The sequence below is a fragment of the Mesocricetus auratus genome, unplaced genomic scaffold, assembly GCF_017639785.1.
Source record: "Mesocricetus auratus isolate SY011 unplaced genomic scaffold, BCM_Maur_2.0 Super-Scaffold_100022, whole genome shotgun sequence".
Taxonomy (NCBI): Eukaryota; Metazoa; Chordata; class Mammalia; order Rodentia; family Cricetidae; genus Mesocricetus; species Mesocricetus auratus.
The window spans coordinates 33455078-33472226 of NW_024429203.1; the positions used below are offsets into that span (position 1 = coordinate 33455078).

The window sequence follows — 17149 nt, forward strand, 5'->3', positions numbered from 1 at the left end:
CGACAACAAGGAAAGTTTCTCCTGAAGGCAGTAGGCAGCTGCATGCATGAGCTCACAGCATTTGTGCAGCATGCACAAGACCTGTGCAAGCCCAAGCAGATCAAATCTCATCATGAAATGAAATGATGGGCATGAAGTCCCTCCACTCGTAGCTGAGTGCTGTTGACAGCTGTTGGCTGCTGGGAGGAGAGTCGTATTTCTCTGAGTGTCGCCCCTGTTGAGCTGACCACACTCCAGTGGGAGGCCACATCTCCCAAGAAAGTTTGGGCAACAAAAATTGGTCATGATATATGTATTTATTATTTTTTTAAAAGGACACAAAGTTGAGTGAGTCAGGAAGGGAGTTAGAAGAGGGGTGAATATTATCAGAGTGTGTATGAAATTCTCAAAGAATGAATAAAAATATATTTAGAAAGCAAAGCCAAGTACTTGGCATCAGGATAATAGAACTCCTTGAAGACACTTCAAGAATCGTTCAGACTACCACCGCAGAGGACTCAGACATTTTCCCTGAGGAGACCCAGGGCAGCCTCCTTCCATAGGGCCATCTGGAGAATGTCCTGAAACTCCTTCCTCATGTTCAGACACAAGATGAATACAGCCGCAGTTCAGCTTGTGCTGGTGGCAGGCCTTGGCATCATCTACATCATGCTGGTTTTACAGACATTCAAAGTGCAAGAGTTGTGGAGTCATGGAGAGTTCCACAAAGGTATCAGAGGTCAGCTTGGGATGCTAAGCACTGTGTGGTGGAGTTAGAGTCTCCATCAGCAGCTCTCAAGCTGGCAATGTGTTGGGAACGTGAGAGAGAAGCAGAACCCAATGGAGATACCAGCGAGAGGTGACGGAGCTGCCAAGGGACACTTCGTGAGGTGCATGCAGCCAGCCCCGAGTGTGGGGCACACGGGCTGCAGTCAGCGAGTCTGGAGGAGCAGGGCTGCCTGAGCCCTGGGATTTCACACTCCGCCACTGTGTGTGCCAGATGTCCGGATGTAGGGTCTAATGTTTGCCCTGCTTCCTTTTAGTCTGTCTTTGATCTGATCCTTTCTACACATCTATTCCTCCTCTGTGGAACAGGAGTGTTTGCCTTGTGTCATTGTTCCCTGAACGTAAGTAATCTTTTTACTTTTTACAGCTTCTCAGCTGGGTTTCCCGTGGGTCTCAAAGAACACGCTTGACACGGACTAGTGAATGACTCTGAAGCAGTTAAGACCTTGGGAACTCTTGCAGAAACAAATAATGAAACGGACATAAGCCTTTGGGTGCAGGGACAGAATGTTACAGTCTGAATAAGTGCCAAAGGCCAGTGTACTAAAGGCTCGGTCACCAGCCTGTCGTGCCTGTCCTCGCGCTACTTGGAGGAGAGAACAGTTGCAAGGGGAGGAGTCTGGTCTTTGGGGTTTGTCTGTCACAGAGAGCAGGGAGCCAGCTTCTCCCCCATCCTCTTTATTTCCAGGCTGCTTTTAGGTGAATGATGAGCCGTATGCTTCTCACCATGCTGTGTTGTCTCTTCACAAAGCCCCAAAGCAACGGCCAAGAGAGTGTCTGTGCACTGAAACCCCAAATAAATGGTTCCTCTTCATCCCCCGCAAGACAGGAGTTCTCTGTGTTGCTTTGGAGCCTGCCCTGGAACTCGCTTTGTAGACCAGGTTGGACTCGAACTCACAGAGATCCACCTGCTCTGCCTCCTGAGTGCTGGGATCAAAGGTGTGCACCACCACCCAGCTATGTTTCCTCTTTTAAAGTTGATTATCTCAGGCATTTTGTTATAGGGAGGGAACAGTAATAAAATCTGGTTTGGTGTAAATTGCTTGTTAGCTTTTTTTTTTTGTATTATATCTCCATTACTGTTAAGATATTTTTAGGCCAACAAATTTCACAGAACTCTTCCTTTCGACCTACTGAATGAAATATGAGCCACAAAGAATTGCAATTGTCAGGTTTTATTTTGCATAGAGAAAACACAACTAGTGAGAATACTCAAATGGTCCCTGTGAATTATCTCTAACGGTTGTGGTACAGGTTCAGAAATGTAATACAGGAAATTCAGTTTGTTCAGATCAGCTCCTTAAGCATAACCAGTTCCAATGACGTCCTTCTCCATTCGGGGTGTCGTCCCCACTGCTGTGGTGGGAGGCTTGCTATTGGCATCCACAGGGTTGCTGAGGTTCCCCGTGTCTCACATGCCTAGCAGCATTCTGGAGCCCAAAGCCTTGTGCTAAGATGGCGAAGCCCTGCTCTGACAGCTCCTCCTGTGGTCTGGGGTGACTCCCTACAGCTCACATGTGAGCCTCTTGTGCAACGCTGCTCAGGAGGTTATTAGGTCCTGGGTCATGCCCCCCTGAATGGAATTAGTGCTCTTGTCAAAGACTCTGAGAAGACCAGCCCTTCCAGAAACTTGAAGATAAACTGGAAGGTATGTTTTCTGATGAAGACTTCTCCCAGACAGCCTTATGGCACCTTGACCTTAGACTTCTCAGGCCCCTAGACTGTAAGAAGTAAGCTGTCCTGTTTTGGGGACTTTTGTTGTTTTGAGATAGTGTGTCACTATGCAGCCCTGACTGGTCAGGAACTCACTATCTAGACCAGACTGGCCTCAGATTCATAGAGATCCCACCTGCCTCTGTCTCTGCTTCCTGAGTGCTGGGGTTAAAGCCATGCAGGGCTGTACAGGATGTTTTCCTAAATTAGCAATGTGAACAGACGAGAGTAGTTTATTAACAGTGAGGATGAGAGCAGGTGTAATTTCTCCAAGTATGATAATATGTGATTTAACAGCAACACAAATACTGAAGCAGAAGACTGGCCCTTGGGCTTTGGAAAGGCAGTAAGAAGTAAGAATTGCTGGGACACTGCTGAAATAGTCTACAATTTCAGGGAGATTGTGGGATAAACAAATGAGGAAATCTATAGAGACACCGAGCTAAGGGGTTTAGTATTTGCGAATGGGAAGTTTTTCTATCTAGTTAATTTTCAACCACAAGAAAAGGAGCCTCTTGACATGCTCTATCTGCAAGGCTAGCTAAATGTTCATTATTCCATAATAAATAACTAGACATTTTTCTTCTACATTTGTTTTTGCCAAAAATCAAGATGATTTGAAAATGACTAACCCTGAAATAGCAAACTCAAAGCTGGGTAAGGTGTGGTGCTACGGAGAAGGCCCCGCGTCAGCACAGGCCAGCAAGCCTCCATGAACTCAGTTCACAATTTACGTGTCATCTCTGGCCATCAAGGGCTGTAGAAATAACCCCGCCGTCCCTAAAATGCACACCAGGATGAAAACCCAGAGGAAGATTCGGTCGATCACCATGGCAACATACTTCCAATCATCTTGAATCTGAAAAACAGGATGAAACAGCATGAAGGAGAGGTGGGTTTTCAGTATTTTCAGCCATTTTGTTTCATATACAGGGAATCTTATTGATGCAAGTTGAGGAAATCTATGGTGATGACTGATAATGATTGTCAACTTGACAGGATCTAGAACCCCCTAGGAGACAAACCACTGGGCATGCTCATGAAGGATGACCTAAATTATGTCAGCCCCTGATGGTGACTGTGAGGGGCTGTCTGGATCAAATGGATTGAGGTGGAAAGGCCCACCTCAACTGCGGGGGCAACCACGCCATGTGCTAGGGTAGGGTCCTAGGCGGAATAAAAATGAGAGTAGACTGAACTGTGCTGTTCATCTCTCTGCTTCCTGACTGTGGGTGCGGTGTGACAGCCGCCTCATGCTCCTGCCGCCTTCTCCACGTGAGGGACCGTTTTCCCTGGAGCGGTAAGCCTGGATAGACACCCTCAAGTTGCTTCTTCTCAGGCACACGGTCACAGCAGCAAAAGAAGTTCAGGCACAGCAGGCCACCTCTAATGTCATGTATGAGAAAACGGGTTAAAACATGGGCATGATGGCTCTGTTTCAAATAAGATTTTTTTTTTTTTTTGGTTTTACGAGACAGGGTTTCTCTGTATTGTTTTGGAGGCTGTCCTGGAACTAGCTCTGTAGACCAGGCTGGCCTCGAACTCACAGAGATTCGCCTGCCTCTGCCTCCCGAGTATTGGGATTAAAGGCGTGCGCCACCACCGCCCAGCATTTTCTTTTGAGGCAAGGGCTGGTCTTCATGTCTAAGCAGTTTAGGTTGGCCTCAAATTATTGATCATCCTGTTATAGCCTCCCAAGGGCTGTGATTACAGGTATGTACCACCACTCACTCAGAAGTGTGTGTGTGTGTGTGTGTGTGTGTGCATGCATACATGTGTATACAGAACTATAGAATATATACACACATGTGTATGTATATATCCTATTTTTTCTAAATTGAATTCCAGTATTGAAGCGTACATGCCGCTTCGGGAGGATCCAGAGTCTTTGTTAGAATAGAGACTACAATCCAATATCATTTGACATTGCTTCAAAGCACTTGCTCATTTCTAATTTTAGATACTAATTTCTGTTTAACATCTATTCCAAGGTGAAACAAGCATGTTGGGTGAGCTTGACATTTTTTCTTTCTCACCACTCCCCTTCAAAATGCCCACCTGACCAAATGCCATCTTCATCTGCAAGGCCAAACAGGCTAAACAGCAGACATAGTGGCTGACAATAGAGTAAAAGACAGGAGAAAGAGCAAGGATAATTATATAGAATGAGCTTCAATTTAGGCTTGAAACAGGAAGGAGAATCTATGGTAATTACACTCCCAGACAGTTCAGAATGCAAAGAAACCACAACTGAGTTGAGAGAGAGCCCATGAGTCAGTTGATCTTGAAGCAATAATCACATAATGAAGAAGCAGCGTGTAATTTTATAATTCAATTAAACACATGAAATGGGGCTGGGAGATGTGGTTTTTATTTCCCCATTATGAGCTTGAGTAAATGTGTCCTTTTAGTGATACCATGAAAGTCACAGTCATGGTAAAGTTAGAATCATAATGCCCGGTTTGACATGTTTCTTGTCTGTAAGCACTTCAAGCTCACAGCCTGAGACTTACCCACCCCTCTATGGGACACACAGCATCACTCCCAAGGCTCTTCGAGGCAGCGGGTAGAAAACAGGTGGAGACAAACTTTGGTTGTAATCTAGCTCCTTTCTAGGTATAAGAATCTGAGTAAGGGGATGGAGAGCTGGCTCAGCAGTTAAGAGGATTCCGGGTTCAATTCCCAGGATCCACATGGCAGCTCACAACTGTCTATGACTACAGTTCCAGGGGATCTGACACCCTCACACAGATATACATGCAGGCAAAACACCGTTGTACATAAAATGAATAAAAAATAAAAACAAAGAGTCTGACTAAATTTCATTGCCCTCATTCTCAATATCCTCATCTGAAAAATGGGAATAAAGGTAGTGCAATCTCAGGGGTTGCTTCTGTAGACTCCTTAATGAATGACACTTTTAATATTAGTGCTGACTTAAGAAGTGGCCCTTATCCCTATATAAATCTGAGACTGGATATGATGACAATTTAGGCCTGGAATCCCACTTCTGGGTGAGCTGAGGCAGTACAATTGTGAGTTCAAGACCAACCTGGACTACAAGGGAGGTAACTAACATATCCAAGGACTTCTAACTGGCCTGAACATAAGCTGCTGATTTGAGTCTAATTTCTTCTTGAAAAAAATAATTTCTCATATCTGAGAATAATAAATTAAAAAAATTTCAAATTATTTTTCTTTCTTTCTGTGTGTGTGTGTGTGTGTGTGTGTGTGTGTGTGTGTGTGTGTGTGTTATGTGAGGAGACCAAAGGAGGGTGTTGGATTCCCTGGAGTTAGAGTTATGGGCATTGTGAGGCATTTGATATGGGTGCTAGGAACCAAGTTTGTATCCTTCCCAAGGGCAACAAGTGCTCTTAACGGTTAGGCCATCTCTTGAGCCCCTAAGAGTCTAGTTTCCTAACCTCTGTCCTATGCATCCCTGCACAAGGAAGCCATAATACAAGCCATATATTTACCTCTTTGGCTACATTCTGGGCTTTCATATTTTCAGCAATATACTTCACGCTTTGGATGGCTTCCTTGATTTCTGGTGACAGAGCAGAGAGGGACAACACAGCATCGACAGACTCAGAACTTGAGCTTCTCGTGAGATTAGCACTGAAATTTGAGATTTTTACCCTCCGGTGCTGGCAGTAGCTGCATGTCCCATCTTGGCACGGATAGCCTTCCTTGCAACTTTTAGAGTCTGCACGGTTGAAGCAGTTCAGATTTGAGAGCTCAGCACTGTAGAAGGTCCTTGGCTTCTGAGCTTCTCCCTCGCTGCTGGTTGGTCTAGTCATGAACATGACCCTGGGGAGCAGGTTCAGGAATATAGCCTTGACCCAAGTGGGCATGGTGTGTGTGGTCGGGGTTCTGTAGTGCACGTTGAGCACGAAGACTGTGATAACGATGGACAAGGTGACGAAAATCATGGTGAAGAGGAGGTACTCCCCGATCAGGGGGATGACCAGCGAGGTGGAAGGGATGGTCTCGGTGATCACTAGGAGAAAGACGGTCAGGGAGAGGAGCACAGAGATGCAGAGGGTCACCTTCTCGCCACAGTCAGAGGGCAGGTAGAAGACGAGCACTGTGAGGAAGGAGATAAGCAGGCAGGGGATGATGAGGTTGATGGTGTAAAACAGGGGCAGGCGGCGGATGTACAGCGAGTATGTGACGTCTTGGTAGATCTCCTCACAGCAGTTGTACTTGATCTCGTGTTTGTAGCCTGGGGCTTTGATGATGGCCCACTCGCCACTTTCCCAGTAGTCCTTGAGGTTCATTGAGGAGCCAATGAGGACCAGGTCAATCTTCGCCTTGTCATAGGACCACAAGCCGAACTTCATGGTGCAATTTTGGTAGTCGAATGGGAAGTAGGTCACATCAATTTTGCATGAGCTCTTAAAGATGGCTGGAGGGATCCAAGTCACTTCTCCTGTGTACTTGAGTAGAGCTTTGGTCTTGTCATCAACCTGGAAATCCCCATCAGCGCTGTGAAGACACAGAGGGGCACACGACTTACCAGCACCACTATATGGCCACCAGTCTGGCTTCCCATGTGACCACCAGGACAATAACAAGTGATGATTTGTAAAACAGTGGGATATGAGAGATCAAAGGACCACTGAGCCAACTGCCCCATTTTCCAGTGGAGATATTGAGGCCTAGGCCTCCCCCAGCACATGCTCCGCCACATTAGTTATCCACCCCCCCAACACAATTTGCCATACTTGGAACCCCCACTCCAGCTTCTCCCAGTACATTCTCACCACCTCTGGGACCTCCCCACCACACACACTCTGCCATGCTGGTAATATCACCAGTATAGTCCCCAGTGTACAATTCCCAGGTTGATACTTATAGAGACTCCCAAGAGCCAAAAACGGGCCCCACTGCTGCTCTGAGTTTATGATTTAAGATGAATGTTGTCATCTTGCTTCAGCAGCCTTTGGGGATATTAGCAGGCAGGACCTTGTTAGCGTCCCTTTATTCAGTCTCCACTGGGTGCCTGATACATGCGTGAAACCCACCAGCAAACCTGGAAATGGCTCCACGGATCAGCCACAGGTGCGGATGCTGTGAAACTAACCCTTACAAGGAAGCCCCTCCTCCCCCATCCCAGGTCCCACTTCTACTGCTGCTCCCTTCCTCCAGCTGCTCCCAACACTGTTCTCCATAAAAACCGTGTTTTCTGATTTCATTGAACACGTTCAAATCGAACTCAGCAAGCCAGCCTCTGCACTTGCCTCCCTGTCTGTCTTCACTCACTCCCCATGTTTGCACTCCCTTTTAGTCATGTGCACTCAGCTTCTTTTTGTATAAATAACACAGTTTTCTGAGGTTCATCCTGCAATGTTTATAGACTGAGGTCTTAACAGAAGGACTGATAACACTCAGTTCCCTGTAGTGCTTGCATTCAGCATTCCATCTCTGTGGCTAAGGTCACTGAAAGCAAGGTCACTTGGCTCTCACAGATGTCCCTTACACCAAAGGATTTCTTCCTTTGTAGGTAAGGACATGCTATTGTAGCTCAGGCTAAACTCAAACTCACTATCCTTCTGCCTTAGCCTCCTGAATGCTGGAATTCAATGCCTCCCTCATTGAAGACTCTTGACCTCTGGAGCCAGCCCCCTGGGTCTCTTAGCTTGCAGCAGTGGGAGACATTTGTGGTTTTCATGCCCCTTTTGGTTGCTACGTGAAAATCTGAAAGAGAGTCAAAATTCTAAACACTTAGAGATGACCTTGCATTGCCATTGGAATGCCAGCAGGGCTCTGGTGTAGACCACTCCTCTGTGCTGGTCTCTGTCCTTCCCACCTACTCTGCTTCCGTTGAGCAGAACAGATATTGCACATGACACCTCAATGCCTGAGCCCCTACCCGTGTCTGTTCAGGTGCCTGGCTTGGGTTTCTGCATTCTTCATCCCTGATAACTTCAGAGGAAGGAGGGGTGGGGGACAGAGTTCTATACAACCTCCATGTGGACTCAGAGCCATATGAGAGCTGATCAGAACCTTGAAGACCCTATGGAACCCAGGGGCTCCTGAACAGTGTTACTTGGAGCATCCAAGATCAACAAATGTCAGAGAAGTAAGGGATCTACTTGGCAAACTATGACCACAAACCTGCCTGTGCTAGCTAGTTTTATGTCAGCTTGACATCAGAGAGGAGGGAGCCTCATTGAGAAAATGTCTCTATAAGATCAGGCTATAAGTAAGCCTGTAGAGCGTTTTCTTAATTAGTGACTAATGAGGGAGGGCCCAGCCCGTGGTGGGTGGGGCCACCCCTTGGCTGGTAATCCTGGGTTCTGTATGAAAGTAGACTGAGCAAGCCCTGGGAAGCAAGCCAGGAAGCAGCACTCCTCCATGGCCACTACATCAGTTCCTGCCTCCAGGTTCCTGCCTTGAGCGAGTTCCTGCGCTCCCTGCGTTTGATGAGGAACTGCTACATGGAACCGCGAGTGAAACAGAGCCTGTCCTCCCCAGGTTGCCTTGGTCACGTGTTTCATCACAGCAGCAGTATCCCTAACTAAGACACTGTCCTTCCATGTTCACACCCCTTTCCTTTTCCTGTCTCTGTGTGTTTGTGTTGTGCGTACATGCGTATGTGTACGTGGGCACATGTGTGGGTGTGCCCATGTGTGCAGTGCATGCGGAGGCCCAAAAGCAATGTCAGGAATTATCCTTGATTGTTCTTTCATCCTTATTCACTGAGGCAGGGTCTCTCAATCAAACCCAGAGCTTACCCAGAGTTGCTCAATCAAACCCAGAGTGATGATAAAGTTTATGGTGAGGATGAGGCTGGTGTCCCTGGCCAGCTTGCTCTGGAGAGTCCCTGTCTCCGCCTTCCAAGGTTGTCACACATAGCTTGCATTTACATGGGTTCTGGAAAATCCAAACTCTGATCCTTATGACTGTGTGGCAAGTGCTTTAATCACTGGTCCATCTTCCCAGGGACCATGCCCACACATTTCTCCTGGAACAAAGTCATTGTCGTTTGTTGTCTACTGAGTGGCTGCTTTGGGCTACAAGGGCAGAGTTGAACAGCCATGACACAGACTGCATCAGCTCAAATGTTAAAATATTTTAGTGCTTGTTCTTTCTAGGGAGTCGAGTGCCTGTGCTCTAGCCCTACTGTTTCCTGTTACTGAAGAGAACACTGAAGGTCAAAGAGCAGGGTTCATTTGCTCAATGTCCATGGAACACCTGTGAGCACAGCCTTGGCTACTCAGAACTTCAGTCGCCAAGAGAGGCATCACCAAAACGTGTGTGTACCCAATGGACAAGTACCAGAGAAACGTCAGCCCTGACCCAACTACTCATTCCTGTGGTTTCTGGAGTTCCTGGTCACTTGTCACTGCCATGGAAGCCCCTAGTTGTATCTTTCCATACCAGAAGGCCTGTTTGCTGTGCAGGTTGGGGTCAAAAACATCTCTGTCACCAGCAGTCACAGAACATGAGGGCCCACCCGAAGACCAAAATCTGGCACAGCTTTTGCCACACAGTGCCCTTGTAATTATTTGTTGACCAAATGAATGGCCAAAGATTTAATTGAAAATCTCTACCCATCACACATGGAGGGAGTTGAAGAAATGGGTGGGTGGTGGCAGAGACAAAGGGACAACAGCCGCAAGAGGGGTCTGTGCTGCATTCCTGCCTGACTGTGAGGCGGTTAAAATGAGAGAAGCAGCGTGAGCATAGAGGATCAACAAAGGTCTTTGCACACAAGAGAAGATTGTGGAAATGGGGCAAGGGTAGGAGGGAAATCACAACAGCAGAACCCTGTGTAAGCTAGAAATTCCTTCAGAAAACCAGGGCAGCTCAGACAGCAGAGCAGGCCCACTGCCCACACCTTCAGTGAGGGCCTCAGTGTCCCATGAATGTCAGCGTAAGAGAGCACAGGGCCAGAGCATCAGGAGACCTGCGGGCCACATGCGGTACCTGCTGAATGGAGGTAACCTAGGGAGGAGAAAGTGGGTCCCCGGGCCCTGAGAGTTAGTCCCGGGTCAGAAACAGAAGAAATCGGAGAAAAGGATCATACACAGAAGGGGTGGTGACACACATCCCAGAATCCTGGCACTTGAGACACCAAAGCAGAAGAATCATGAGTTTGAAGCCAGCCTGGGCTACACAGTGAGACCCTTTCTGCAAAAATAACAAAGACCTGATTCAATATTGACTCCTCAGTGAGGTTTCAATTTGCATTTGAGTATTTAGAAATATGGCAGAGGGCTGGTATTGTGGTTCAGCTGGTAGAGGTGCCACCAAATCTGATGGTCAGAGTTCTATCCTCAAACCCCTGAACCTACATGGTGGATTCAGGGAACTGACTCGCAATGGTCTTCTGACCCCCACACATGCGCTCGCCCTCTCCCTCTCCCTCTCCCTCTCTCTTTCCCTCTCCCTCTCTCTCTCTCCCTCTCCCCCCTCTCTCCCCTCTCTCTTTCTCTCTTTTCTTCCTCCTCCCTTCCCTCTCTCCTGCTTTACCTCCCTCCACCCCCACACAAATAAATAAATAAGCATAAAATAATAAAACTTGCCGGCGGTGGTGGCGCACGCCTTTAATCCCAGCACTCAGGAGGCAGAGGCAGGCGGATCTCTGTGAGTTCGAGGCCGGGCTGGACCGATAGCCTCCAAAACAATACAGAGAAATCCTGTCTCGTAAAAACCAAAATAATAATAATAAAACTTTACAGTGAGAATACACAGGGTTACAGAGAAATGAGTCAAGGCTGGCGCAGGTATGTGGGGATCTCAGAACTCACAACACTTCACCCAATCCCCATACCCCAAAACTGTCTTTCAGAACCATCCAGAAAGAGTTGCCCACGCAGGAAATGGGATGGATTGGGACAGGTAAAAACCCGTTGGGTAGCCATGCTAGAGAGCAAGCCACTTACAAAGAAGACAATTATACATACTAACTTTAGAAAGGACATGGGAGAACAGAAAAGAAAACAGCGTAACCGTGGCAGCTGTGTGTTTAATGGAGAGCAGCTAAGAGCAAGCTGCTCTAGCTTGGGAACATGGGATAATCTATGAATCCTGGCCAGCCCTGCTCTTCTCCTCTTAAAGAGGGCGGGACAGCCATCTACTCCCATCCCTGCCACAGAGCTATAACTAGTGCCCATGCAAGGCCCTCCCCTGCCATCCCAGACCCCCACATGCAAGGTTCTCCCTGCCATCCCAGATCCCCCCACCACACACTGGGGCTCCTCCCTGGTCCTCCAGTCTTCTACTCCACAGGGCAGCTAATGAGGTCACTTTGGCTATGCATGACATACTCTCCTGCCTCCCTGCACCCTTTCTGCTGCAGTTCCCCTGTTCCAGATCCCGGGTGACCTTCAAGGCCCACTTCAATGACATTTCCACCCAGCAGCTTTCTCTGGTGGTCTTTCCCCTCCTCCAGCCACACATCGCTCCTTAGGAATCGGTTAACATCCTGCCACTCTGTGGCTCACTGGCAACTGTGGTACCCAATACATAACTGACGCCCAGAGCCTGCAGAGTGAACAAGTAAACAAATCCCTCTCGGAAAGGGTCGCCAGTGAGTGGCTGGAGGACCCAGAGCCCAGACTGCCAGACCAAAGAGTATGGGACAGGCAGCTCCTTACTTGTTATAAAGCACAATGTCTGGTTTCCAGATCTTCTCCGCGGGGACGTGCATGAACTCCACCCCTTGGTAGTCAGAGGGTTTCCACTTCAGCTTGTAGTCGTTCCAGATCTGGTGGAAGAAGGTAGGGAGATTATGTGGTGGTTAGGACCGAGCCCAAGGAATTGTGCTTACTAAGTATGCATTCTACCCAGTGAGCTACATCTCCAGCCCCACATATGTGGTATATATGTGCATATGTGTAGGCACATGTGTGGGGGTGTGCATGCATGTGTGTGTATGAATTTGGAGGTCAGATGTTGATACAGGATATCTTCCTTGATCAGTCATCAAATGATTTACTGAAGCAAGGCTTCTCACTGTACCTGGAGCTCAATGATTCTATTGGCCTAGGGAGCCAGGCTCCTCCTGGGATTCATTCTCCTCTGGCTTTGAACTCACAGAGATCCACATGCCTCAGCCTTCTGAGTGCTGGAATCAAAGATGTGAGCCACCACACCCAGCCTGTCCAATTCTGTAGTAGGCATCTGGAGAGAATTCTCTCTCCAGGCTGTAGCTTGTCTGTCTGTAATGTGAGGTGACCCTGACTGGGGGTCCTCAGGAGTAGCATCCAGTCTGCAGCCGCCTTTGTTTCCCAGCAGCAAATAAAGCGATTGCCACCAGGGGGCAGCAGTACACAGAGCCAGCGCACGTACTTGCTTCAGCCACAGGTTGGTCTCCATGATCTGGTTCACTTCATCCTATAAAGGGAGATTGAAGTTGACAGGTGAATGTCAACAGCGAGGCTGACTCCAGGCAGGCTCCTCGAGAACCCCATGGCCACTTCTTGTGGCTCCTGCACTTACCACCTTCACCAGCTGGGACATGGACACCTCAAACTGGACGATGACTGGATGGGACACGTTGGCCACGGGTCGAATGAACTCGTTGTAATCTTCGAACAGATACTGGAACAGGCGGTGTTCGGCTTCTGAGGCACTGGCCACTGAGGGAGGCATTCCTGTCAGTTCCTGGGGAAATGGTTACTTATCTCTCCCTGCAAGGACATCCTGCCTACGGATTCCCATCTGCCAGGGTACTCGGCAAGGCCAGGCTTCCAGGCTAATAATGCTCCCTTAAGTTACAAGCTGGGAAACTGGGGCTCAGGAAGGACAAGGATTCTACCAGGTCACGCACATTCAGTGGTTTAGAGGCCTGAGTTCTGAAGTTGGGTATGTACGTCTGGGGTATAGCCCAGCAAACCATGTGAAGCTGTGTGAGAGCTTAGGCTGATAGTTTAAACTCTCTGGATCTTGATTTTAGTCTATCTATGTATAGAGTATGCACGAACGCACCTCAAAAATGGGAGTGACGTGCTTCTCTTGGTGGCCTGTGGCAGGCGACCGAGAACGGCTGTCAGCTAGACGGGACTCTTCAGATGTTCACCCTCCTGTCTGTGTTACTGCCATTTTCTGAGCTTTCGCTTTCCCTCTCCCCTACATTTAAGCAAAGACTACCTTGTTTTTTCTTCTTTAAATTTTTTATTGCATTATGGGGGAGGGGTACAGGCCACAGCATGTGCGTGGGGTTCAGAGGGCAGCCTTCAAAACTCAGTTCTCTCCTTCTACCATGAGGGTCCTGGGGACCGACCTCAGGTCAAGAGTGTTAAGATAAAGCAAGAGGGGAACCTTGGTGGATTCCACGGCAGGTGAGGGTGACCGAGGCGGGGGACAATCATGCCAGGTAGACAGAGCTTAGTGAGAAGTTTTATTAGAAAGGGGAGGGGTTGGAAAGAGAAAAGAGGCAGAGACACAGAGACAGAGAGGGCAGAAGAGAAGAGGGAGACAGGAAAGTCCTGTCTGGCCCAGGGGAACAGCAGGAAAGAGAGAAGGGAAGAGAGGGGCCTGGGGAAAGAGCCAGAGTGGGCGGGGGTCTTTCTGTTAAAGGGGTCCTTTGCACCTGCGTGCAGACTACGTGGAACCCTGGGCAGACCAGGGAACTGCCTGCGTGCATTTTGGCAGGTGACAGCGGCCAGCCAGCAAAATGCCTGAATCCTTACACTTAGATTGGGTGGCGAGTATGTTTACCAGTTGAACCAGATACTTCTTTCTTCCCTTCCTTCTTTTTTTTTTTTTTTTTTTTTTTTTTTTGAGACAGGGTTTATCTGTGTAGCTTTGGAGCTTGTCCTGGAACTCTCTGTGTAGACCAGGCTGGCCTCGAACTCACAGAGACCCACCTGCCTCTGCCTCCCAAGTGCTGGGATTAAAGGCGTGCACCACCACTTCCCCTCCTGATACTTTTCTCTTAATAAAACTCTAACCTTTCTTTACATCAGACACCCAACTTTGTTTTCTTTAAAAAAAAAAGATAATAATGAAAGAACTATTAGAGGCTCAAACCTTTATTGTTACTCCAAGGAAGGTACCCCTGATGCCCGGGTGGAAAGATGACTCACCCAGCCCTGGGGCAGGGGTAGGGCCACTCAGGGTCCCCCCCCAAGCCAGAAGACCTGTTTCCCCGTATGTGGGAGACTGCAGCCCCTTCCCCCATCCTCCCACAGTCGGCAAGGGTTTGGCTATGGACGTCTTAGGAGCCAGGTGCCACGGATTCCTGCCAGTGTTGTCTTCACATCCCAACCCCAGTTCCTGGTCTCGATGGCCTCTGGGCATCCTTTTTGTTCACAAGTCCACCCCAGCGAATCGAAACATCTTGGCTCAATCTGTCGGCTGCTTCCTATTTAGAGTACTGGGGTCAGTCGAGGGACAGTCTTTTGGTAGAAACATAACCCAGCTTCTTCAGGCAGTGATTTGGGCGGCCCCTCACAGGAGTGCAGACTGTAGTGATGCAAGCCCCCCTCTCCCTCCACCCGGTGAACTGAAGGCTCTGCATGCCTTCGGGGGACATCGTAGCTGCATTTCTGCCTCATCCACCAGCCATCTCGGGTCTCTGGAAAGGGCTTCCCCCTAACAGGCTCCTCTAGAGCCTCCGCGACGGCCTGGGAGGAGCAATCACGTCGAAGGTATCTAGGCAACTCGGATCATTGTGCAGAGACAGGAGGACCAGGACCAGAGGCTTGGTCCAGCTCCAGCTCCAAACCACTCGGTTCTCCTCCAAGTGGTTTTGGACTAGTCTTTAGCCTTCTTTGGCCACAGGTTTTCCCGCGGTCCACAAAACCAAACGATGAACAGGAGGCAGATACTGGAAGTGGGGCTGCGAGTCCCTGCAGCAGAGCCACGTTTGGGACCTGGACTCAAACCTCTCACTCCTAGGCAGACCCAGAGGGCCCGCTCTGGGCTCGCCATGAGCCTCCGCTAACTGAGAGGCTTGGGAACAAAGGAGTACCCAAGGGGCTCAGCGAGGTAGAGACTGGGATGCGCGTGCATTGTCAGAACCATGGGACCACACTGAGATCCAAGGCGGGTGGGCGCCTAGACTTCTAAGGGGCTGGTGGGCGAAACCGTGTGGAAAGCCGAGGCCAGGGCTGCAGCCTCGCAAGGCGACCCGCCGGCCACCGCCCGCCGCAGCCCGCCTGGGCTCCTGACCCGACCGCTCCCCGCGCGTACCTGGCAGTAGCAGCAGCACCACCCGCAGCAGCAGCACCAGCGGCGACCGGAGTGGCAAGGCGTCCATGTCTGCAGACAGAGCAGGATCCACTCCGATGCTGACCGCCGACGCCCAGCTGTGCGAGCACAAGAACCGCGGGGCTCCTCCCGGCTTGCGCCCCAAATGCACGAACCCCGGGCAGTCAAGCGCTGAGAGCAACCGCGGGGCGGGGAGGCCAAGGCGGGAGCTGCACCCGCTGTGGGAGGGTGGGAGGGGCGTCGGGTCCCTGCCTCGCCCTGAGCAGTCCTGGAGTCTGGAAACCGCTAGGCTAAGGACCAGACGGGAGCAGACACTGTCACCATTGTCACCATGGCAGGAAAAAAGGGCCAAATCTCTGGCTAGGGTTTCCCGGACAGATGGAGCTCCCAGGAGCGCTGGGGGACCACCGCAAGGTCGTGCCAGCTCTAGTGCAACTCAAAAGGAGGCCATGGAAGTTGATACTCTTAAAGTAACTATTTTCAGCATGATACACACACACACACACACACACACACACACACACACACACACACACACACACCCCATCCAGTTGAGGGGGAATAGATGGGTTGGAGTCGGAGTCGAAACAGTATTGGTGATGAGTTTATCATTGGTAGGTGAAGACGTCTGAGAGGTCTTATACTATTTTTTTTTAATTTAGACTATGCTCCTTAATAAAACAGAACAATGCTGGAGGTTACAGCTCAGCGGGAGAGGGCTTGCCCAGCATACCTGAGGCCTAGGTTTTGATCCCCAGAATAGCAAATAAATACTTTCATAAGTAAGGTTGAAACACAGAGAAGAGAGGGGAGGGGTGAGGGAGGCAGGGAGGAAAGGAGAGAGAGAGAGAGAGAGAGAGAGAGAGAGAGAGAGAGAGAGAGAGAGAGAGAGAGAGAGAGAGAGAGAGAATGAATCTGGCTTTCCACTCTGACCCTTGTAGACCCTCCTTTGTCCCACTGCCCCCTGGTAGCCTGGGTATCCCAGGAATAGGCCGTGACAGGGTAGGTGTCCTGGGGTCTCTTGGCCTCTCTGGCCACCCACCGGGGATGGTTTGGCACTTGGAGGCTTCCCTGATGGTTATTAGGGACCGTGTTAGGGTGGAACTCATGGAATTGTACACTGAAAATTAGATGTATAATTTACATATAAAATTATGAATAAGTGTTTATCTTTAAGATTTTTATTTACTGTGCATGTGTGTGCCTGAATGCACATGTGCACGTGTGAGTAAGCCTACACATGGAAGCCAGAGGACACTTTGTGGAGTCAGTTCTCGCCTTCCTTTTTTTTTTTTTTTTTTTTGGTTTTACGAGATAGGGTTTCTCTGTACTGTTTTGGAGGCTGTCGGTCCAGCCTGGCCTCGAACTCAGAGAGATCTGCCTGCCTCTGCCTCCCGAGTGCTGGGATTAAAGGCGTGTGCCACCACCGCCCAGCTCTCGCCTTCCATCTTGACATGAATTGGGGGATGAAGTTCGGGGAGCCTGGCTCAGAGGTAAGTGCCTT

The 17149-nt window shown here is 49.3% G+C and overlaps 1 protein-coding gene across 1 annotated transcript; it reads right to left on the reverse strand.

Annotated features, from left to right (window-relative positions):
• Positions 1 to 1924: 1924 nt before the first annotated feature.
• Chrna3 (cholinergic receptor nicotinic alpha 3 subunit) lies at positions 1925 to 16083 on the reverse strand. Its single transcript, XM_005069307.4, has 6 exons — positions 15628 to 16083; positions 12931 to 13070; positions 12781 to 12825; positions 12087 to 12196; positions 5955 to 6966; positions 1925 to 3337 (listed from the first exon to the last, which is right to left on the reverse strand). The coding sequence occupies exons 1-6, from the start codon at positions 15692 to 15694 to the stop codon at positions 3209 to 3211; spliced, it is 1503 nt and encodes a 500-aa protein (XP_005069364.1). The 5' UTR covers positions 15695 to 16083; the 3' UTR covers positions 1925 to 3208.
• Between the last annotated feature and the right edge of the window lie 1066 nt (positions 16084 to 17149).